Here is a 25,299-nt window from a genome sequence, read left to right on the forward strand (position 1 = left end):
TTCTGGTTGTGGTTGGATAGGGGAAACTAGCAAATATATGTCGATGAAATATTTTAGGAGTAAAAATGCAAATATAGCATATTCAGACCAACTGTAATTTTGTTCTCTTTTTATTTGATGTAGTCAGTAATAAACGTAATATCTCTATGCCTGTCACCTTCACTAATTATTTTTGTTCTTAACATGTTATCCTGAAAAAACGTAAAAATTAAGCGGTTTTAAGCATTTCATTTACTCCTTATAAATTGGTCACAATGTATGTTCTTTTAAACAAATGTTTAAATTTTATGTCAGATAACAGTATACTATTCTCCCCAAGGCCAGCCATTTTTTTAGAAGAGAGTCTTTAGAATGAAGAAGTCTGTCTCCTCTGACTTACTAGAATGCAAAACAGCTCTCAGAATCTTCAGGTTGAGGTAAATGCTGGAACTTCTCTCTGCCTACCTCTTTAGACATGATAGAAGTGAATAATTTTGTGTGCCAGGAACAGTGTAGATTTTTTTTTAAAATTGGTCCTGAAAAAATGTAATCCAGTTTAGTCATTTGGGTTTTAAGCAAGCAGTTTTGTCTTATTTTCTGGAAAGTATTTCTACTGTGAGAGGTAGGGCTATATAATGACATGATGGTTTTAGAGCTTCATTTGGCTAAATTATTTGAAATCTCCTGTGAGGTAAAATGCAAACTTAGAAATACTGCATTACGCAAGTTGTTTTCAGTGTTTGCCCACTGAGATTGTAATCATTTTCATATCAGTAATTATTCTCATATCTTGATGAAAATAATTTATAGTAGAAAGATGTGCACAGTTTAGTTTTTAGAATATGAAGATGTAATTTTAAACATGAAAGTCAGCTTGGAACTGAAGTGAGACAGTACTATTTGTAGACATTTAGTAATTCTCTAACTGGCTGCCAGCAAAAACCTGACACTAGTAAAATTTCCTAGTAGTAAAACTACTTTGTTTTATTGTATCATTCTGCTCAAGAACCTAAATTAGCTTCCTATTGTCTCCCACACCCGGTCTGATTCCTCATGGGTCTTAAAAACTTTTTTGTCACTTGGCCTCTCTCATACTGAGCAGCTTTCTCTTTCATCCCTATTTCTGTCTGCATACGACAGGCAGCATTATATTTCCTGGGTGAACTTCATGGATTCCTGTTTTTATGATCCTCTGGATCTATCTGATTAGGCAGCAGTCACTGCCACTTCATGTATACTCTTAGAAAACTAGAGTGAATCCTTGTCATAGCCTTCATGAACCTCTAAAACAGTGGTTTTGGTGGGGGAGGCAGGGGGTAAATGCCTGAAGCGTCATGCCTGGGGACATAGATCATAATGGATGGGAGGTATGTGCGATTTGAAAAATGTCCCACGGTAATTTGTGTCTTTTTATTGTTCCCACCATTGAGAAGTGCCGCACTAAACAGAAGTTGCCCTGCTTACTTCATCTTCAAATATTTAAGTACTTAGCTAATGAGTTTTTAACAGTCTGTTGCTTTGTATCTTCCGTTATGTTATTAGGAGGATTATTTTGAAAATTAAACTCAACTCTTTTTGGTTTCTTTTATTTTTTTAATTGGAGTATAGTTGACGTACAACATTTTATTAGTTTCAGGTATACAACAGAGAGATTCAACATTTGTACACATTATGACATGATCACCATGGTAAATCTAGTTACCATCTCTCATCATACAAAATTAGGACAAGTTTATTGGCTGTATTTCCTATGTTATACTTCCGTTCCCTGTGACTTCTTTATTGTATAACTGGAAATTTATACCTCTTAGTACCTCGACTACCCTCCTTCCCTCTGACAATGAGCAGCTTATTCTCTGTATTTATGATACTGTTTCTGCTTAGTTTGTTCATTTACTTCGTTTTTAAAATTCCATATATAAGTGAAGTCATATGGTATTTTCTTTCTCTGTGTGACCTATATCACTTAGCTTAATACCCTGTAGGTCCATCCATGTTGTCACAAATGGCAATATCTCATCCTTTTTTATGGCTGAGTAATGTGTGTGTGTGTGTGTGTGTGTGTGTGTGTGTGTGTGCGCGCGCGCCCACATCTCCTTTATCCGTTCATCTGTCAGTGGACACCTAGGATGTTTGGTCTTGGTTATTGTAAATAATGTTGTGATGAACATAGGGTGCATGTGACTTTTCAAATTAGTGTTTTCATTTTCTGAGCATAAATACCTAGATGTGGAATTGCTGGATTATATGGTAGTTCTGTTTTTAATTTTTGAGGAACATCCATACTTTTTTTCACAGTGGCTGCACCAGTTTATATTTTCACCAAGAGTGCACGAGGGTTCCCTTTTCTCCACATCCTTATCAACACTCCTTATTTTTTGTTATTTTAATAACAGCTAGTCTGACAGGTATGGGGTGATATCTCATGGTGGTTTGATTGTCATTTCCCTAATGGTTAATGATTTTGAGCATCTTTTTATGTACCTGTTGGCCATTTGTCTTCTTTGGGGAAAAAAAATGTCTTCAGTCTATTCAGGTCTTCTACCTGTTCTTTAATCGGATTCTTTTTTTGGGGGGGTGGGTAATGAGTTTTAGGAGTTCTTTATATGTTTTAGATATTAAACCCTTATCAGATATATCATTTGTGAGTATCTTCTCCCATTTGTAGGTTGCCATTTTATTTTGTTAGTGATTTCCCTTGCTGAGCAAAAGCTTTTTAGTTTGCTATAGTCCCATTTCTTTATTTTTGCTTTGTTTTTCTTGCCTATAGGCAGATCCAAAAAAATATTGCTAAGACCAGTGTTAAAGAGCTTACTGCCTACATGTTTTATTCTAAGAGTCTTAAGGTTTTAGGTCTTACATTTAGGGCTTGAATGCATTTTGAGGTTTGGTTTTGTTAGGGTGTAGGGTGTAGGTCCAGTTTTCCCAGCATCATTTATGGAAGACGCTGTCTCTTGCCCATTGTATATTCTTACCTCCTTTGTTGTAGATTAATTGACCATACAAGCATGGGTTTATTTCTGGGCTCTGCTCTGTTTCCATTGATCCACATATCTATTTCTGTGACAAGACCATACTGTTTTGATTACTATAGCTTTGCAGTATTGTTTGAAATCTGGGAGTGTGATACCTCCTGCTTTTTGTTTTTACTCAAGATTGCTTTGGCTATTTGGGGTCTTCTGTGGTTCCATACAAATTTTAGGATGATTCGTTCTAGTTCTGTGAAACATGCTCTCCGTATTTGGATAAGGATTACAGTGAATCTTGGATTGTTTTGGGTAGTGTAGATGTTTTAACAGTATTCTTCCAATCCATGATCATGCAATAACTTTCCTTTTATTTGTGCCATCTTCCATTTTTTTCATCAGCGTCATTGTTTTTAGAGAAGGTCTTTCACTTCCTTGGTTAAATTTCTTCTTATTTTATTCTTTTTGGTGCAATTGCAAGTGGGATTGTTTTCTTAATTTTTCTTTCTGATAGTTGTTAGCGTGTAGAAATGCAGCAGATTTTTTTTATAGGCATACCTTGTTTTATTGTGCTTCTCTTTATTGCATTCACAGATACTGCATTTTTTATAAATTGAAGGTTTGTGGTAAACCTGTGTTGAGCAAGCCTATTGGCACCACTTTCCAGTAGCATTTTCTCACTTCATGTCTCTATGCCACATGTTGATAATTCTTATAAGATTTCAGACTTTTTCATTATTGTATTTGTTATGGTGATCTGTGTTCAGTGAATATGACTTGCTGAAAGCTTAGATAATGGTTAGCATTTTTTAGCAATGACTTCTCTAAATTAAGCTATGTACATTGTTTTTTAGACATAGTTCTGTTGCACATTTAGTAGATCACAGTATAGTATAAACATAACTTTTGTATGTGGTGGAAAACTAAAATATTTGACTCCGTTTACTGTGATATTCATTTTATATCAGTAGTCTGGAACCAAACCCACAATATCCCCGAGGTATGCCTATATTGATTTTGTATCCTGCAACTTTACTGACTTCATTGGTATCAGTATTTATATCAGATTTTAAAACAACAGCTGTAAGAAGAGAAAAAAGGTATTACATAATGGTAAAGGGGTTAACCCAACAAGAGGGTGGAACACTTGTAAATATGTATGCACTCAACATAGCACCTAAATATATAAAACAAATATTAACTCACACAAACAGAAAAATTGACAATAATATGATAATAGTAGGGGACTTTAATACCGCACTTACATCAATGGATAGATCATCCACACAGAAAATTAATAAGGAAACATTGGCCTAGAATGACACATTAGAGCAGATGGACTTAATAGATAAATCAGAACATTCTATCCAAAACAGCAGAGTTCACATTCTTCTAAAGTGCACATGGAACATTCTCCAGGACAGATTGTATGTTAGGCCACAAACAAGTCCCAATTAATTTAAGAGAATGAAATCATATCAAGCATCTTTTTCAACTACAGTGCTGTGAAACTACAAATAACTACAAGAAGAAAACCGAAAAAAAACACAAATATATGGAGACTAGACAACATGCTATTAAACAACCAGTGGGTCAAGCAAAAAATCAAAGAGGAAATCAAAAAAATACCTTCAGACAAATGAAGATGGAAACACAATGCTCCAAAATCTGTAGGATGCAAGGAAAGCAGTTTTAAGGAGGAAGTTTAAGCAGTACAGGCCTACCTCAAGAAACAAGGAAAACCTCGGAAAAACTAACCTTACATCGAAAGTACCTAGAAAAAGAACAAAGCCTAGAGTTAATAGAAGGAAGGAAATAATAAGCATCAGAATGGAAATAAACAAAACAGAGACACGGTAGAAAAGGTTAATGAAACTGAGAGGTTGTTCTTTCAAAAGATAAATAAAATGGATAAAATACAAAGATCATAAGACTACTGTGAACAATTCTTTGCGAACAAATTGGACAACCTGTAGGAAGTGGGTAAATTCCTAGAAACACAATCTTCCAAGACTGAGTCAGGAAGAAATAGAATATCTGAACAGACTAATTGCTCATAATGAAACTGAATCAGTAATCAGAAAATCCCAACAAACAAAAGTCCAGGACCAGATGGCTTCACAGGTGAGTTCTACACATTTAAAGAAGAGTTAAGGGATGACTGGGTGGCTCAGTTGGTTAAGCATCTGCCTTCGCTCAGGTCATGATCTCAGGGTTCTGGGATCAAGCCCCGCATCAGGCTCCCTGCTCAGCAGAGAGTGTGCTTCTCCGTCTCTGTCTCTGAGCTTTGTGCTTGTGCTCTCTCTCTCTGTCTCAAAGAAATTAATTAATTAACTAATTAATTAATTAATAAGAGTTAATTCCTGTCCTCCTCAAACCATTCTAAAAAATTGAAGAGAAGGGAACTCTTCCACAGTCATTCTATAAGACCAACATTACTCCGATGCCTAAAACAAAAAGACACTATAAAAAAAATGTATAGGCCAATATCCTGATGAAAAAATCCTCAATTCAAAACATTAAGGAACTGAATTCAACAGTACAGTGAAAGGATTCTACATCATGGTCAAGTGGGATTTATTCAAGGGATGAAAGGATGGCTCAATATCCACAAATCATTCAACAGGATATACCACATAAATAAAATGAAGAATAAAAATCATATGATCATCTCAAGAGATGCACAAGAAGCATTTGACAAATTTCAGGATCCACTTTTGATAAAAACTCTCAATGAAGTGGGTAAAGAGGGAAACGTACCTCAGCATAATCAAGGCCATATATGACAAGTCCACAGCTCACAGCATCATCAGTGGTGAAAATTTGAAACATTTCCCTCTAAGATCAAGAACAAGACAAGGATGCCCACTCTCACCACTTTTATTCAACATGGTGCTAGAAGTCCTAGCCATGACAGACAAGAGAAAGGAAAGAAAGGCGTCCAAATTGAAAAGGAAGAAATAAAACTGTCACTGTTTGTTATTGCCATGATACTGTATGTAGCAAACCCTTCAGTCTCCAGTCTGTGTTTTAAAGTCTGTTTTATCTGATATAAGTTTTGCTACCCCAGCTTGCTTTTTGTTTCTGTTCGTATTGATTATCTGTTTCCATCCCTCCACTCCATCTGTATGTGTCTTTAGGTCTGAGATGAGTCTCTCCTATGCAGCTTATTGGTGGGTCTTTTTTTTTTAATCCGTTCATTCATCCTTTATCTGTTCATTGGTGCATTTAGTCTGTTTACATTTAAAATAATTATTGGTAGATATGTACTGTCAGTAATTTTTTATTTGGTTATTTGTCTTTTTTCACAGTGCCTGGTGTTCTGCACAATAGAAAGCTCTCAGTAACATGTTTTAAATATTAATATGCACATCTATTATAAATAGGTTTTTGAACAGTTTATATAGTAAAGAAACATTAAATTTTTCTAATCAGATTGAAGATCAATCTTTGTTGTAGTTGCTAGTGAATTTTTTAGTTTCCTTTTTTTTTATCCTTCGTCTAACGATAATGCTTGAGACTTTGTTGTTCATTTTTCATTTCAGGTTTAAGAATTTGAATTTCAAAATGAGTTCAGTGTGTTGATAACTTTTAAGATGTAGAAGAGTGTAATTAAAAAAGCAAAAAAGAATAAAGCTACTTGTGTCATTTCCTGAAAGGTTTACAAGTCAGGTTGATAAACCTTTTTTGTACTTTTGTCTAATTTTGTGGTTTTTAGTCTGTTTCTTCATCTTAAAACTGGAAATATTTCCTGTTTGACGTCTTTGCGGTGGGGGTTAAATCTGTAATGGATTCCTGAACCTATGGGTAGGATAATGGTAGTCCAAAGGAGGGAACCAAATTCAACAGACAGTACAGGAGAGAAAGCAGCATGGGGATAGGAACATAACAGAAGCATGACGAAGAGGCCCATGGTGTCAGACGACTCTGAGCTGTCTCCTCTGAGCAGCGGAGGCTGGAGATGCCATTAATTGCAATAGGGAACACAGGAATAGGTAAGGAAGACAGAGATTTTATTTGGAAAAAAATCCCTTGGCAGTATGATGACAGAGTATACCTTATTGAAGTTCCATCTGGTAGAACTGTATTTAGGAAACAGTAGAACAATATTTAGGAACAAAGTTTTTTGTTGTCACTGAAGGGTAACCATAATGAGATTTCCATCTGTGGAAAAGCATGAAGATTTGGATGTTAGTAGTTCTCTCACGAGTTATTTCAGATTCTGTATTTCAGAGAAATGCATTTCTTGCCTCATTTACAAATAGACAAGAAAAAAAATCTCTTAAGAATTCAGACTTCTCTTGTCACCCTTTAATTCTTTGTATCTGGTCTTAGCCCCTCATAATTTAAACATACTCCAATTTTAGTCAAATTTTGGTAAATACAAATATGTTTTCTGTTTTATGAAGTTAAAAGCCCTACCTTAATGAGAGCCTCTTGGAATTAAAAATGTCAGCATATTACTGCCTCTAAGTTACTTTTTGTCTTGACTCAGTCTCGCTCCCCACAGCCTGATATAGCACAGTGCGATTGCGAACATACTTTGCCCACTGAATCAGAGACAATACTACAGTGGTTATCTAGTTATGAGTCAGAAGATATGAGTCTCAAAAGCCTCTGGAAAGAAGAAAGAAAAGGAGATAGCCCAATAAGCAAAATTGGGATGACCTCATTCCAATTAAATTCACCTTTTAGGTGAGGGAAAGCAGTAGCATCGGCATAATTTGGAATAAGGGACCTGGAGTATTCTGATGAGTCTTGTTATTAGTGAATGACTACTTTTAATGTAGGAAACTTGAGCAACTTTAGTTGAATGTGATGAGGAAAGAATGAAAACCATTTCTGATTTATCACCACTGACAACAGGATATGGCAGAAAGCACAATGTGGGGGTTCCAGGCCCAGCCCTGTCGTAATACCTTGAATGGATCTCTTCAACTTTCTTGGGTTAACATTTCCTCTTAGGCTTATTGATTCCCTGGGAAGATTCACAGTACTCAAAAAAAGCTTTTATGCTCACCGTAATATTTTATTACTGTTCAAGAACACAGATTAAAATCAGCAAAAGGAAATGGCACATGAGGGGAAAGTCCAGAAGACACCAGGCATAAGCTTGTATCTTGCTTGCTCTTCCAATATAGTCACATGGACATACCCCCAGCAATCGTATGTGACAGCACTTGCAAAGTGTTGCCAACCAGGAAAGCTCACTTGGTGCTTTGGTGGGGTTTTTATCCGGAGCCAGTCACGTAGATGTCAATTACCTGCCTGACTGTCCTCATCAGTGACTCAGACTTAAGCCTCCCAGAGCATAGACATTGCCACCATAAGTTACATTGTTAGCATCAACTGTCTGAAATAATTGGTACCCCGAGGATACACCTTTTTCAGTTATGTGGAGTGTGAGCACCCCAGGCCTGCTGAGTTAACCCTTTCCTGCATGGGTATAGAATCATAATAGCTTAAGTCTCTTACAATTCTAATGTTTTAATGAATGGGATACTAACTTCTCTCATACAAATTGTAAAGAATTTAATGCTTTATTTCATCTTTGAGATGAATAGGATAATTCTAATTATTTGAAAGCTTAAATAAAAGAAATAAATTATACCGACGCTAGAAAATAAAGCTGGTTTGAATGTCTAGCAATGAAAGAATGTGTGTCTTACACAAGTCAACACAGAGCCCTGCTCACTGATGAATAAACTCCCAAGTGAATAAAATCCCAAGATCAAGATTTTTAGACTTGAGTCATTGTAAGGAAGTCAAAGGAAAAGAAACAGCCGTTTCAGGTTAGTCAGCATTTGATTAGTAAATTACGGATTTTTTTTTATTTCCCTTGCATTGGTGATAAATTTAAACTTTTTTTTTTCTTAATGAAAACCCTTTATAGGGTTTCTCTACAATTGAGTAAAATTGCGCAGGTTTTACTTGTCTAATTTAGTATGAGTCTCTTTTGCACTCATTTTTTAAGTTGTTTGGTGCAGTTTTCTATATTTTGCACTGTAATAGAACTCTGGTATCTTCATTTTCCTATTGTTTATCCTTGATCCGTGGTTTTCTAGTTGAGAACGGCTTCGTGTTTTTCGTACTTATCTTTTTTTTTTTTTTTAAGATTTTATTTATTTATTTGACAGAGATAGAGACAGCCAGCGAGAGAGGGAACACAAGCAGGGGGAGTGGGAGAGGAAGAAGCAGGCTCATAGCAGAGGAGCCTGATGTGGGGCTCGATCCCACAACGCCGGGATCACGCCCTGAGCGGAAGGCAGACGCTTAACCGCTGTGCCACCCAGGCGCCCCTTATCTTTTTTTTTTTGGTCACTTAATGTGTTTGCTCATATTTATTGGATTTTAAAATGTTAAAAAATTTCTTTTGCTAAATTGAAATGTATCTAGATATTTTTTTTCCCCACATCCATAGTGTATGATTTTGGTATAAAATTTGCAAATTACCTTATGGAATACTGCATTTTGTTCTATTTTTGATATTGTTGAATATTTGAGATGGTTATATTCAGTTTAAGATAGAGAAGACCTTTCTGAAATTTAAGAGAAATACTTTTATTTGGGAAAAGGCTTTAGAATTAATTTTGTATAAAAGAAAACTAAGTGTTCCTCTCTGGTTAGTCATTTTATTTAGAATTAACCCCATATACTAGAAATGGCATAATGCAAAATTATCATACAAACCCCAAGCTGGTGTCTTTTCTCTTACATTTTTAATGGAGTTTTCTTAACCATGTTCATGCGTGGTGCATGAGGGGATCAGATACCCTTTCAAAACTAAGTACATGTAAAATGTCCTTGGAATAAATAAATAGCTGCTATGTAAAATGTCTGTTGCTAGGTCTAGAAAAGGATCTTAGTTTTCCATTTAGCTTAGAAATCTTTTCTCAGAAGGAACAAAGTCTTATCTTTTAGTTGCCCCCTGTCTAGCTTATCAGTTAGTGTGTTTCCCACCCATTCACAACATAATATGTATGTTTCAGTAAGTGCTTAAGTAGTAGTATTTTACCTTCTCCCATTCTAAATAAAAAGGATAATAACGTATGATACTTTTGAGCGGTAAATGCTCCACTTTGAAACACTGTAGGTGTCCTCCTTGCTGTTCTTTCCAGAATTTGTTCTCTTCAACTTTGCTTCATAAAGAAAAAGCCCACATTTGCAACTAAATATTTGTTGTCAAATCCTGAATTTGACCTTTCCATTGATAAGAGACTTTACTGACCTCTTTTAGATTTTCTTTTTTCTAAGAAATAGACATTTTAAATTTCTTTACTCTGGTCCAGTTCTGTTCAATAAATGTTTTGTACTGGAATCTAATAGGCAAAGGTGAATAAAACACCTTTCTTACCCTTGAAGAACCTTATACTCTAAGCTTTTCATCCATTTTTATATCAAGAAAATGGAAGGCAAAGGTTAATACAAGCATAAATTCTGTGACTGTTTTATATTTCTACTTCAGGTCATTTTGGCTGAACTAGATAGCTTACTGCCTGACCATGTTCAAGTTTGCTTCCTTCCCATCCACTTGAAGCAGAGTTGTTCCCAACAAGCTGGTTAGAGTGTACTTCCACTTCTGAATAGTTAGGCAGAAAACTGAAATTGTTGCAACTCTAAATACCATTTGCCTTTCAGAGTTCTTTCCTTTTTACCTAAATTAAGGCTTTTTGGAGTTTTATCCACAAGCCATGCAATTTTACTTGCTTTTGGAAGTCTTGGCAGGGAACCATTCATTTATAACAAAGAGAGTAGATGTATTGTCAGGTAAGATACCATAGCTGAAAATCCTATGAACTACCCATCATCCCAAGTATTCTTTGAAAATTGTGAATTACTTCAGATTAAAAAAAAAAAAAAAGTCAATTCCCAGTATCCCTGACAGTTTAAATTATCTAGTGGACCTTAATGAATTTTGGTGTAGCACCTGGCTTTCATAATCCATTTGCAGGGTAATTTATTCTTAAAATATGACGAAAATTTTGTGGCCAAATTATAACCTATTGTTTAGTTTTTCATTCAATCCAAGAAAAAATGAAAATGTTTAAAACTTCTCCCTTTAAACGTATATTAAATATGCGGAGTCAGAATGTACATAAATCTAGAATTTAGAGCGGTAAGAGACAGTTTGAATTCTGAAAGTTTAGCGTGAGCTTCCCAAGTAGACTCCACAGTGGACTCTTAGAAGGATTCAAGAAGGCTGTGGGTTAAATTACCTCTTGCCTTTTGAAAGAATACTAACATTTGAGGTGTTATCTATCCACTTGTGACAACACATCAGAAGGAATCTTATTTTGAAAGGCAATACCTGATCTCTTATAAATAAACATACAGGGAGGGAGGAATAACTTCATAATACACCATTTATTGCTGTTTTTGCATTGTCTAAAGAAACATTTGATTTATTAGTTTCTCAGTGTCTACTTATGATAGCACTAAACAAAAATTCTAGGTTTTGGTATAGCATTCCTAGCTATTAGGTTTTGCTACTTAAACACCATTTAAAAGTTTTGTATAAACTGTAACTTAGGAGATAGCATCCCCTCTGCTGCATGTGCTTATATTTAAAACAAAGGCAATAAACAACTTGGCCACAAAATACTCAAGTATGAGTGTTGTCATAAGGAATGTTTATTTTTTTTTTTAAGATTTTATTTATTTATTTGATGGAGAGAGAGACAGCCAGCGAGAGAGGGAACACAGGCAGGGGGAGTGGGAGAAGAAGAAGCAGGCTCCCAGCGGAGGAGCCTGATGTGGGACTCGATCCCAGGACTCTGGGATCACTCCCTGAGCTGAAGGCAGACGCTTAACGACTGAGCCACCTAGGCGCCCCTAAGGGAAAGAGGAATGTTTGAGTCCTTCATCTGCATCTAAATTTTGCTTGATAATTTAAGGTAAATATTTGATTCTGGGTATTATTTATGGTACAGAGTGCTTGTCCAAATTATACAGTGTAATGAATAATACGAAGATTGGTAGGATATAGAAAGTATGTTAGCTTCCTAGTGCTGTTGAAACAAATTATCGTAAATTTAATGGCTTAAAACAACAAGGATATATTATCTTAGAGTTCTAGCAGTCAGAAGTCTTAAAATCAGGGTGTCAGCAGGGCTGTATACCTTCCGGAGACTCTAGAGGAGAATCAGTCTCCTGCCATCCTCAGCATTTAGAAGCCACTTGCATTCCTCCACTCATGGCCCCTTCTTCCATCTTCAAGTCCACCAGCATAGCATCTTCAGGTTTCAATCTCTCTCCTCTTGTTCATTTCCTTTCTCCCTCCCCTACCTCCACCGCAATCTCTTTATCTAACTTTATTCTCCTCTATTCTCTGCTCCTCTCCCATGAGGACTCTTGGTTAGCCCATCTGGATAATCCAGGATAATACCCACATCTTAAAATCCTTAATTTAATTAAATCTGCAAGATCCCTTTGGCCCTGTAAGGTAACATACTCACAGGCTCTGGGAATTGGGACATGGACATATTTGGGAAACCGTTCAACCTAGTACAGAGTGTGCAAATAATAGTCACTTACGTTGTAAAAGTAGAGGTTATCATAACCCTAATTTGTGTTTGCTGGTCATGCTCCCAAAGGTACAAATGTAAACAGATGGTTTTCCCTTCTTCAGTCTAAGAATATGTTCTCTACTCAGTAGCCATTTTTCAAAGGTATATTCCTTAAAGGCTCCTTTAGTTTTGAATGCGTGGATTTAATTCAGGTTCATTGTCTACCGTGTGTCTGAGGGTTTTGAGTTTTTTTCAGAAACAACGGATGAGATAGAAAGCAGGTACTCTGGCTCTTGCTGTTGCTGAGTAATAAAGCGCTCTTTATCTCTGGTCCAAGAGTTTTGTGCCTTCTGCTGGCATCCATAAAACCATGTCAGGCTTACTTATTAACTTTCAAGTAAGGTAAAATCTCAGACCCTTCGCAGATCTTGACAGTGGCTCTTGCTTATAATTTACCCAAGAAATGCTCCGCCTTTTTTAATGGCACTCATGTTTCTTTAAATATACTCAACCTCATTAAATTCAGATCAACTTCAGTTTCCCTGTTAAGCATATTCTGTTTATTTTGAGCCTTCATAACATTTTCCCAGTAGTATTTCTGAAACACGACATAAGTTGCCGGAATTACCTACTGGGGTTGCTTAGCACCTCACATTTGTTCAAAAACCTCTATTTTGTGTGTGTGTTGAAAGGTACAGTAAATACTTCAAGCTTCTATAAATCATTACTGCCTCATTTAAAACTAGAAGGTTCTTATAACTAGAAGATTCTGACTGTGTTCAGTGGTAACATGACATTGTGAACCATGAGATAGAGTTTAACTTTTGTGTTAGTTTTTACATGAATGCTTTAAATATGGTGGAAATCTTTTGGCTTATATCAAGGTGTCAATAAAATAGATTATGATATAGTAGAAGCACTAATTAAGGTCAGTCCTTACACCAACTAACAATAGGACCTTGGACAAATCACATGATTTAATTGAGCCTGCCTTCTCATTTGATAAATGAAGAATTGAGTAAAGATAATTTAGGTTCCTTTTAGTTGAGCATTTGCTCATTTATCTTTGTTACCTTATTTTTATTTATATAGTTGTTTAAAAAAAAAAAACTGCTTTAAATGTGTTCCATAGGTTGTGAAATGCAGTGTTGCCTTATTAATTTTCAGAAACCCTGAAATTTCTATTTATATTTTGACCTTCCCAAGAGTTGTTTGAGGTTTTTGGGGTTTTTTTTTTAATTCCTGGTAGAAGAGACTTTTTGTTTGTCTGTTGGTTTCCTTTAATTCCTACTTTTTCATTGTGATCAGAGAATGATGTTTTTAGTATTTTCCTTGATGGGACTTAGTAATACCTACTTTAACTTAATACACAATCAATTTTTTAACATTCTATATGTGCTTGAGAAGAAGGTATAATTTGTATTACTAGAATATAATGTTCAAAATAAATCCGTAAGACAGATACACCTTATTAATTGCTTAAGATTTTCTAATGCTTTTCCCTCTATTTTCAGCTTTCTTGAACACATTGTTATGTGGAAGTCTTCCGTTAGTGGTGTGTTTCCATTTTTCCGTATCTTGTAGTTTCTGCTGTGTCTCATTTCATTTTTTTCTTTACTTGAATTATTCTTCATCTGATACATGATTTCAACTCCTGCTTTCTAATTGTTCCTATTTGCCTTGTATATCTTGGTGAATTCCTTTATTTTTAGCCTTTTTGAATCACTGTGTTTTTTGTGTATCTCGTATATAGTGTAGACTTAGTTTTGCTTTTTGATCCAATCTGGACGTCTTTTTCTTCTAGTATCAACTTCCCCAGTATCTTAATCTTCGCACTCCCTGTCTCTCTGTATGTGCGAGCTTGTAATGCAAGAGTGCTATGTTGGATTTGGTGTTAGTGTCTCAACTTGGAGATATTTTGAAGTTTATTGTATCCTCTATCTCCTAATAATGATGAAGGCATTGTTTGTGTAGTCCTTGTTGAATTTATTCTTTTGGAGGGAGTATGTGGATTGGTTGAAATTTAAGCAGCATTGTCTTCTGCATGTATTATGTTCATATTTGCAATAACATTTAACTGATTTACTCTTTAGAAGGTTTGCTTTTGCTCACAGAGTAGAAAATGATACTTAAAGATAGCTGACAAAAAAAATTGGATATTTTTAACTATAATTTAAATAATTTTACTGACTTTAGACGGATAGGGAGGCCATCTTTCAAATTAGCGCATCAGTTCGTAAAGACATATTATACACACACACACACACACACACTTAAAGAATCTGTTATTTTTATGCTCTTTATATAGATTTGTTTTACATACACATATTTTTCCCAGTTGTATTAGTGTATACAAAATAAAATTGAGTCTTTATTCTCAGAAACTGTGCTTTCTGATCTTTCTGACATTGGACCATTATTATCAGTATTTCTTTTTTTTCCATTCTGTTCATTTTCCAAAAGCATAGTACAGCTCTTTAATGCAGAATATGGTAATTTTTCAGGAGTTACACACATCAGTATGTACAAGGATAGTTATTCCCTTCTTTTGTATAAAAAGATAAAAAAAATCAGAAAACATACTAATGTCCAATAATAAAAGGTTGGTTAAATAAAAAGGACAGCGATGTAAGAGAATGAAAAGAAAATGGATAGATATTTGCTCTATCATTAAATGATAAAGCTAGTTTACAAAATGCTATGGTCCTGGGTTTTGTTTTTTTTTTAAGATTTATTTATTTATTTGAGAGGAAGAGACAGAGCGCACGTGCCTGTGTGCATGTGGTGGGGGGGACAGAGGAAGAGAGAAAGAACAGACTCCCCACTGAGCAGGGAAGCTCCATGCAGGGCTTGATCTCATGATCCCAGATCATGGACTGAGCCAAAACCAAGAGTTGGAGGCTCAACCAACTGAGCCCTACCCAGGTGCCCTGGTCCTATTTTTGTTTAAAATATAGTTTAGGGGCACCTTGGTGATGTAGTCAGTTAAACCTCCCAACCCTTGGTTTTGGCTCAGGTTGTGATCTCAGGTGTTGTGAGATCAAGCCCCACGGTGGGCTCCATGCTCAGTGTGGAATCTGCTTCAGACTCTCTCTCTCTCTTTCTTTCTGTCTTTCTAAAATAAGTAAATCTTAAATATATATATATAAAATTTAAATAATTTTCACAGAATAATTCCTGTACAATTGTTACCATATCACACATTTATCTAACTTACTATCACTCAGTGTTGTTTTAAAATCAACTATGTCATTTTATTTAAAAGCTTTCTCCCAAATAGTAGTATGAAAAAAATACACAAAAGTTCATTGTATTTTTTTCATGCATAGTAGAATCACTGCACAACTGTTGAGAGAAATTTCATTTTTATGTGATTTAAAGTCCTCATTCTTTAGTGAAATGTATATCAAACTTAGTTCTCTTAAACATATAGAGGGGTGTGTAATAAAATTATAACCATGTAAACCTTGTTAGTAATTTTACTCAATTTTTCTCTGCTTTTCTCGTTTTTAATTTTCTAAAATAAATTTAGATTAATTCCTTGCATAATATGAAAGTATTTCGTAGCTCAGATTTTTTAATCGTTAATTAAAATTAAGCATTTCTCTATAAATCTTTATATTTCTCTATAAAAAGATGTAATTACTAATGTCCTGACATGTCATTAAAATAAGTAATAATTTCTTTGAAATTTAGAAATTCTAAATTAATATTTTGAGTTATATTACTCTTATTTCAATTAAAGAACTGTTATTAAGCTAGAAATTTTATGGCTTCCCTAGAATCTGAGTGTAATTGTCTTAGGGGGATTAGCTTTTAAATTCGTTTTGCTGTGGTTTTTCATAGTATGATAATTTCATACTGTGATGGAAGTTATTCTTATCTAAAATTAAAAACTTAATATCAGATTTCTTAAAAGCAAAACATGGGAAGGAATGTGCCTCATAAAAATGAATGGTGCATTAAAATTGGAGTCGTAACTGGGCACCTGGATAGCAGATAGCTCAGTCAATTAAGCATCCTGTTCTCGATTTCGGCTGAGGTCATGATCCTCAGGGTCGTGAGATAGAGCACCACTTAGGGCTCCACGCTGGGCATGAAACCTGCTTAAGAGTCTCTCCTACCCTCTCCCTCTGCTCCTCCCCCACAAAAATAAAATAAATAATAAATAAATAAAATTAGACTCATAACTAAAATTCCTTTTTTTTTTTTAACAGGAATTAAAACCTGATATAGTAACTAAATCTGCTCTTGGTGATGATATCAACTTTGAAAAAGTCTGCAAAAAGGTATCTCTCTAATGGATTGTCTTTCTTTTAAGAAAAGTTCTTTATTTATATGGTTGGCTTACTTTTTCTTGTCACCTTTTTCCTTGAAGAAAAAACTAACCAACAAGCCAGTTACTATTAGTATATGATGGTTTTTCCCTACTTGAGCTCCATTATTGCCACCAAAAATATATTTTTATGGTAATTTATGAATTTTGTTTTGCTTGTAATATCACACCTTCAAGGTCCTTAATGTTGAACTTAATGTGGCATTTATGTGTTAGTAACAATTTGTTAATCTTACTAATCAGGACAAAGAATATTTTTATTTTTTCCAAGTAATTTTTATGACTGTTTCATTTAATCTCTGTATTTAGTACTTGTGAAAGATTATTTTTACCCCCTTTTTACAAATGAGGAAACTTGTAAGTCAGAAAGAATGACATGAGCTGAGTTAAGCTATACCACTGTTACATGGCACATTGGGACTTCTACCCAGTTCTCCTGCTCCTACCATTTTCCATTTATCATTGCCGCCCACTTTGCTAATGTCTACATAAGACACTTCCTACCTGAGAGCAGATTTTGGATTAAAGGATGTTTCTGTGTTGCTTTTCTGTTTTCACTTTCATTGGCATTTGCTCTAATGTATATTATTTCTTGTTTCTTACATTTATGTCCACTTTGCTCTTTTTCTAGTTTCTTAATGTGGAAGCTTCAGTTACTGATTTTAGAATTTTTTTTCCTAACAAGCATGTAGTGTTACAGAGTTGCCTTATGTAAGCACTCCTTTAGCTGCACCCCTAAATTTGATGGGTTGTATTCTAATTTTCTGTGCGTTCACAGTGTTTTAAATTTCCCTTGAAACTTCATCTTTGACCTATGGTTTAGTTAGAAGTACATTGTTTAATTTCTGAACAGTTAAGGGGTTTTCTAGGTATGTTTTCATTCCTGTTTCCTTTATGATCCATGAGCAGACTTGTTATGATTTTTATTTGTGTTAAGGTTGAGAAGACTATGGCTTATCTTGGTGAATATTTCATATGCACTTGAAAACAGTGTTTTCTCTTGGGATCAATGTCCAAAAATGTCACGTAGGTCACATTAGTTGTTGGCGTTGTTCAGGTGATTTGTATCTTTACTGGTTTTCTGCCTATTTGTTTTATTGATTACCCAGAGCCTTATGTTACAGTCTCCAACTATAGATGTCAGTTTGGCTATTCCAGCCCTCAGGAAAGAATGCTCTGATTCTGTGTTTTTATAGACTAGTACTGACTTTTCTACAAATGATATGAGGCATGTTAGATTTTAAAGCATTTTAAGAAAGCCAGAACATGCAAGGTTTTTATTTGTTTGAGGGGAGGGAGGACTTGTTGGTGCCATTGTCCTGATGAGAAAAGCAACACTAAATCCGTGAATATGATTTTACAGCAGTCTCTTTATTTTGTACTGGCATAATTTTACAGTAAATATTCTTATTTCATAGGAGTCTTTCATAAAGAGAGGAAAAAAGTATAGTTTTAAAGTGTGGTTTGGACTATATCTCAGACAAAATAATGACATGTTAAATAGAATAGTGGTAACTGAATAAAAATGTTATAGAATTTTTTTTTTGTTTTCTCTTGAAAGTTTAAAAAAAAATAATTTTTCCAGAATACGTTTTTTGAGATTTTTGGTTGCTGAATTCTAAAAGTATTCATTAATGTTTAATCTATGGTGAGAGTAAAAAGCATCTTCTCTGCCAGATTGTTTTCACTTTGGAAGATTAATATTAGTTTATGTGTAATATTTATAAAATAGTTTTTTAAGGTATCTTCTTCTATTTACAACCCTTCCTTCAACTTTCCAGTGTGTGAAGTGTCATTTACCCAAAAAATGGGGCAACAAACATCTATATTAGCTTATCATTGTTATTTTGTATTAGTAAATTCATTTACATATAACAAGATTTGTAGGCTTGAATTTTCTTTTAATTTATTTATTTATCTTAGAGAAAGAGCACTTGCGCGCATGAGCAGAGGTCCCAGAGAGGCGGTGGGGGAAGAAGAGGGACAAGCAGGCTCTCTGCTAAGCACAGAGGCCGAAGGGCTGGATCTCACAACCCTGCAATCACTATCTGAGCTGAAATCCAGTTGGACGCTTAACTAACAGAGCCATCCAGGCGCCCCCGTAGTCATGAGATTTTTAATACTAATTCAGCTAGAAGTTTGGGATCTTGGAGCGCTTGGGTAGCTCATCCGGTTAAGCAGCTACCTTTGCCTCAGGTCAGGTTCTGGGATCCAACCCCATGTCCGGAATCCCTGATGAGCAGGGAGCCTGCTTCTCTCTCTGCCTCTTCCCCTGCTCTCTCTTGCTGGTGCGCGCTCCCTTTCTCTCTCTCTCTCTCTCTCTCTCTCTTTCTTGCTCTCAAATAAGTAAATAAAAGTCTTTAAAAAAAAAAAAGTTTAGGATCTCACTGTCAAGGGTCAAGTGAAACCTGATTACATTTCTACCCCGTTAATATCTTCCTCTAAACAAAAGCAAGTAAGGAAGGGAAGGTGGAGAGGGAGGAAGGAGAAACAGTTCTGTTTCATCCAAGTTTTTGAGGGAACCTGGAGGAATTTAAAGCTAAGGGAAACTGCCCTGCTTAAGAAATCATTTCATATTCCTCCCAAGCTATTTGATTTCACCTATTTTGTTAGTGTTTTATTTCATTTGTGATATTCTTCCATTGGATTCAGGTGTTTCTGTTTGAAAACCTGTTAATAAATTAAACCTCTAAAAAATGAGGCAGGCAGCAGTGTTGTTTGAGGAGAAAGGATTGATTGTTCTTCAGTGTGTCAAAGGAAGTGAGCTCAGTGGAAGATAACCTCACAGGAACGAAGTCTTTTACATAGAGCTCTGTACATTTGAGGCTATCTGACATCAGATCAGAGCAGAGCAAACTAATTTATGTAATATCTTACAGCTTGCACAGTTCTTCCATATACATTCTTATCTCAGTTGATCTTAACAACAGTGATCTCATGTAGAAAGCATTCATTTGCACATATGTGCACACACCTGGTGTGTGTGTGTGTAGTAATAGCAGTGTCTTCATTTTTCAAATGCAGAAAAGGGATAGAAAGGTTAAGTAGGCAGTTAATATGTATATGATGAAAGTTTAAAGCTAGAGAGTTGAAGGATGAGACTTTTGACATTCCCAGGCAGCTGGTGCCAGGATTTCAGGAACTTCTCAATTCAAAACATGTGTTGCGTGCAAAGCAATCAGCTAGGCAGTGTGGAAGATACGAAGGGAATAGGAGACTCAGTATTTTCTACAGGAATATATAATCTAGTAGGGAGTAAAAGACTGGTTTATTGAACAACTACCATATAAGGGGAAGCAAATTAATATTTGTTAGCATCTCTTAACAGTTGCTGACTCATTAGGTGCTTTATGTAGGTTAGCTTTCTCAGGGAGGATGATAACTCCATTAAACAAAGGGACAAATGGCCCAGAAAGGTAAAAAATACACCAATAGTCATTAGCAGATAGCAGGGCCAAGGTCTCAACCCTGGTCTCTGCCTACAAAACAAAAGTTTAGGAGAAAAGGCTGGAATGGGTCCCCTATTTTTGTAAGACTACATTTTAGAATCACGGTGTCCCAAGGATCATAAGAGCTCAAGAAATACAGAAAGGTCTCCCATTGCCTTCATTGTGGACTCTAAGCCTTCGGTTGCCATAATTCTTCTCATACAGCTGAATGGGCTGTTTCTTATTACCTCCCTACGTGTTTTTAATAAATGCACACATTAATACGTCTTTAGGTGAAACCTGGAATTGAAATTAAGTCTAAATAATAAGAATACTGCTACCAGCATTCTGCCTCTATCAGTTCACTCAGAGTCAGTTTGTTGTAGGCAGCTTTTCACAGGAAGGAACATTGCATGTAAGAGAGCTTTTTCATTTTTAGACTGTTATTTGTATTCACATGTACATTCTCAAAATTCTTTTCAGAATTGAATACCAAATGCTTGTGTTTATAAGAAATACCCATACGCCAAAATAAAATTTCTCCATAAAACGATGAGGTGTTTTCCCCTTTTTTACTTAATTTATTTGAAATGGAAGAAACTGGAGGTGTGTGAAAACCACAGTTTCCTGAGAATTTTCCATGGCAAATGTTGTGTCAACGTTAAATAAGGAAAGCTGTGGTTCCTTCATACCCTCCAATGCAGGTGTAAAAACTGTTCATAGACAAATCTTAGCCTTTTAAGCTTCAAAATCAGTTTGTAAATTTGAGGTTATAGGACTGTATTCGAATTTTTTCTGTAAACCTCTGTAACATTTTTCTCTTTCCAGTGAAGTTTATCACATTCTATCTTGGAAGAATTAGTTGTTCATATGTCTTAACCTTTAAAATTAGAGCAAAATTGTGAGCCTCAGAAGATAGTGTTTGTGTCCGTATGTGTAAGACCATGCCCTTCCCATATTTAGGCTTGTTTATGTAAATATAAATATCAGTAAATATTAAGAGGAATAAAGTAGATGAGGAAGGAAGATGAAGGAATAAAGAATTTGAAAGATCTCATGACAGGTTCTGTGCTGCTGCTTCTTGGGAGTTCTTACCCTCTGCCCAGGGACTTAAGCAAACCGTAGACACAGCAAACGGCTGCCGAAACCCAAAGCACAGCCAAAGCTTCAGACTTCTGCACATTTACTTTACAAGCCTCTTTTTTATGCTTATATTTAATTTCCCACCAAAAAGATTTGAGAGAGGGGGTTGGAGATGAGTCACAAAATGTGAGAAAGTTATCTCAGATAATTTAGAAGAAAACCGCTTGAGAATACTAGACTGAATTCAGAAACCTGGCTGTCACTTGTAGCTTTGTTCCCAGCTGGCTAGGTAATCTGGAGATCAAGTCAAGACTGTTAGTCTGATTATTGGATAAAATCATTGGTCTCTATTCCCTTTACCTTTTGTTAAAATTTGAAGTCAAAAAATGCATTGAATGATTTCAAATTGCTTTATTAAGAATAAAATCAAACAGAAGTTGAAAATGTTAAATTTGACATTGTTTACTTAGGAGATATAAAGTTTATTTAAATGATTGCTGTCGTTTATAAAACATGATATTTTTAATAAAGACTTTCTTTAAATCAAACATTTTGGGAAATACACGTGTACTTTTTTTTTTTTTCTTTTTTTGGTCTTCAAAGAAAAAACTGAAATCCTTGGTATTTGTAAAGCATGCAGCTGCGTATATGCCATTAATAGTTTTTCCATTTGCCGTTTTTCCCCATTAGAATATTTTTTCTACTCCCCAAATCATAAGCTTTTTTGCAAATTAGTAACTGAGCATCAAGAACAGATATAAATTAACTGAAAACAACCAGCAAACATAAGTTTGAATCTGTACAATGCATTCTAATTGCAAAAATTGCTGGTTAGCAAAGGGAAGAGGCTTACATTTCTAGGAGTTTCTGCATTCTAACTAGTGTTGGTTTGCTGTTAGCTGCCTGATTTCAGGCAGTTTACTTACTATCTCTAGCTCTAGCTTTTTTGTTTGTTTGTTTTTCATTTCTCTAATAAACTCTTACAGATCAAACATTCTGGTAATGCATTTTCGACCCCCTTCAAAGGCCTTATTGCAGCAGATGTAAAAATAACAGGGTCAGTTCAGTGTTCAGTTTCATTTTGCCAAAAAAATTAAGTGTTTTGTGCACCCTCACATACTCAAGAGTTTTATGGCATTTTTACGCTGTATTATCTGTTGATGTTTAAGTATTCTTAAATAACTGACATTTTTCATATTTCAGTATAACGAGAATAGTTGTTCTCTAAGACATTTGGTGATGGTGTTGGGTAGCCAACTTTAACAAAATTTCCAGTTTATAAAAATTAGAAGCAATAAGGACATGCTGAAGTGTGTATTCGCAAATATCATTATGCTGCAAAATAGGTTTGTCACATATCTATAAGACCACATTATTGTTAAATAGATTGCCAGCTAAATGAATGAGAATTTGAGAAGCTGTATCTTTTCTTTTTGCCTAAAGATGCTGATACATTAACTTTAAATATTTTGGTAAAAATTTTTATATTTTTTGTTTCTAGCTTTATTGAGATATAATTGACATATAGTAAACATTGTGGAAGTCTGATGATTTGATACACATATATATTATGAAAAATTACCATAATAAGGTTAACTGTCACATCCATCACCTTATATAATTACAGGTTTTTTTTTTTGTGTGTGGTGAGTGCATTTAAGATGTACTCTCTTAGATACTTTCAAGTATACAATAAAGTATTGCTGTCTATAATCACCATACTGAATATTAGATCTCTAGAGCTTACTCATCTTTTTAACTGGATGTTTGTAGCCTTTGACCAAAATCTCCCCATTTCCTCCACTACCACCCCCAGTCTCTGGCAACTACCATTCTGTTCTTGCCTCTGTGAGCTTGGTTTTTAGATTTCACATATAAGTCATACTCTGCAGTATTTGTCTTTCTTTATCACTCATTGTAATGCCTACCAGGTTCATCCATGTTGTTGCAGATGGAAGGATTTTCTTCTTTCTCGTGGTTAAATAATATTCCATGGTGTGTGTGTGTGTGTGTGTGTGTGTGTGTGTGTGTGTGTACCTTGCTTTCTTTATTCATTTCATTTGTCATTGGACTCTTGGTTGTTTCCATGTCTTGGCTATCATGAATAATACTGCAGTGAACACAGTATCTCCTTGAGATCGTGATTTCGTTTGCTTCGGGTGTATACCTGGAAGTGGGATTGCTGAATCATATGGTAGCTCTAGTTTTAATTTGTTGAGGAACCTTATCTTTTTACCCTTGTGTCTCTAGTAGTTTGTGTTCTCACCAGCAGTGCTCCAGGACTCCCTTTTCTCCACATACTTGTTAGCTCTTCTTGTTTTGAGACTTGCCATTCTAACAAGCGTGAGGTGGTATCTCATTGCAGTTTTGATTTACATTTTCCCAGTGATTAGTAATGTTGAGCTTCTTTTCATGTATTCATGTACCTGTTGGCCATTTCTTCTTTTGAAAAATATCTGTTCAAGTCCTCCGTCCATTTTCTAATCAGATTTTATATTTATTTTGTTTTATTTACTTGCTCTTGAGTTACATGAGTTCCTTCCATATTGTGGATGTTAGCCCCTTATCTGAGATGTGGTTTGCAAATCCTTTCTCTGATTCTGTAGATTGCCTTTTCACTTTGTTGATTGTTTCTTTTGTTTTGCAGTAAGTGTGTAGTTTGGTGTATCCCCACTTCTTTACTTTTGCTTTTGTTGCTTGTGCTGTTGGTGTCACATCCAAAAAAACATTGCCAAGACCAGTGTCAAGGAATTTTTACCCTACACGATCTTCTAGGAGTTTTATGGCTTCAGGTCTCACATTTAAGTCTTTTTAGTCCAATTAACTTTATTTTTATGAGTCATGTAAGATACGAGTCTAGTTTCATTCTTTGGCATAGGAATATCCAGTTTTTCCAATACCATTTATTGAAAAGACTGTCTTTCCTCCTGTCAAGTATTCTTGGCTCTCTTGTCAAATAGCAGTTTAGTGTATATGCATTTGTTTATTTCTAGCTCTTAGTCCTATTCCATTGCTGTCTGTTTTAATGTCAGTACCATACTGTTTTTATTACTATAGCTTTGTACTGTAGTTTGAAATTAGGAAGTGTAATGTTTCCAGCTTTGTTCTTTCTCAAGATTGCTGTGGTTATTCGGGGTCTTTTGTGGTTCCCTACAAATTTTAGGAATTTTTTTTTTCTGTGAAAAATGCCGTTGGAATTTTGATGGGGATTATAGTGAATTTATAGATAATTTTGGGTACTATGGATATTTTAACAATATCACTTTTTTCCAATCCTTAATCATGAGGTAGCTTTCCAATTTTTTGTGTCCTCTTCAATTTCTGTCATTAAAGTCTTACAGTTTTCAGTGCACAGATCTCTCACTTCCTTTGTTGTATTTATTCCTAAGTATTTTATCATTTTTGATGGTAGTGCTTCTCCCTCTCCCTCTCCCTCTCCCCCCCCACTCATGTTCTTGCTCACTCTGCTGTCTCTCAAATAAATAAATAATCTTAAAAATATATAAAAGAACCTTTGGGGAAAAAAGTAATTACTTTTATCAACAAAACACTTCGAACAGAATAATATAATTTTTATTTACTGCTGACGTTTACTGTTGTTTTATTAAACACAAATTGCATGTAATTACAGAAGTAAAGCTGTGGTATATGTAATTCTTCCTATTCTTCCTATTAAATTCTTCCTATTAAATTATTAAGTAATCATACCTGATTACTTATCATACCATAACTACTTAATCATACCATAACTACTTAATTATGTATACTTGTATACCTTGTAGACTCAAGTCTTTCATGTTTATTGAACTCAATGCTTTATATATGGATGCATAAGCTCTATACTGCACACTCCCATTGTAATGGCCCCCCTGGTATTATGCAATGCAATGACCTTTTTAAAAATCAATCTTAAGTAAGTCCTCCACCTAGGTTGCGATACAAAGCACAGTTATAAGGGAAGACATATATAAGAATAATAACGTCTTCATTTATTAGAGTAA

General features: G+C 35.1%; 1 protein-coding gene across 2 annotated transcripts in view; it reads left to right on the forward strand.

Moving 5' to 3' along the window:
• SRFBP1 (serum response factor binding protein 1) overlaps nt 1–25,299 on the forward strand; it is a 62,199-nt gene that overhangs the window by 24,593 nt on the left and 12,307 nt on the right. Inside the window, exon 4 of one of the 2 annotated variants that reach the window (XM_026507822.4) lies at nt 16,669–16,740. The exons of the other annotated variant lie outside the window; for it this stretch is intronic. Coding sequence (XP_026363607.1) covers nt 16,669–16,740 — 72 coding nt within the window. The remainder of the gene's footprint in view (nt 1–16,668; nt 16,741–25,299) is intronic. 2 annotated transcript variants of the gene reach the window in all.

This window comes from Ursus arctos, unplaced genomic scaffold, assembly GCF_023065955.2.
Source record: "Ursus arctos isolate Adak ecotype North America unplaced genomic scaffold, UrsArc2.0 scaffold_5, whole genome shotgun sequence".
In the NCBI taxonomy this organism is placed as follows: Eukaryota; Metazoa; Chordata; class Mammalia; order Carnivora; family Ursidae; genus Ursus; species Ursus arctos.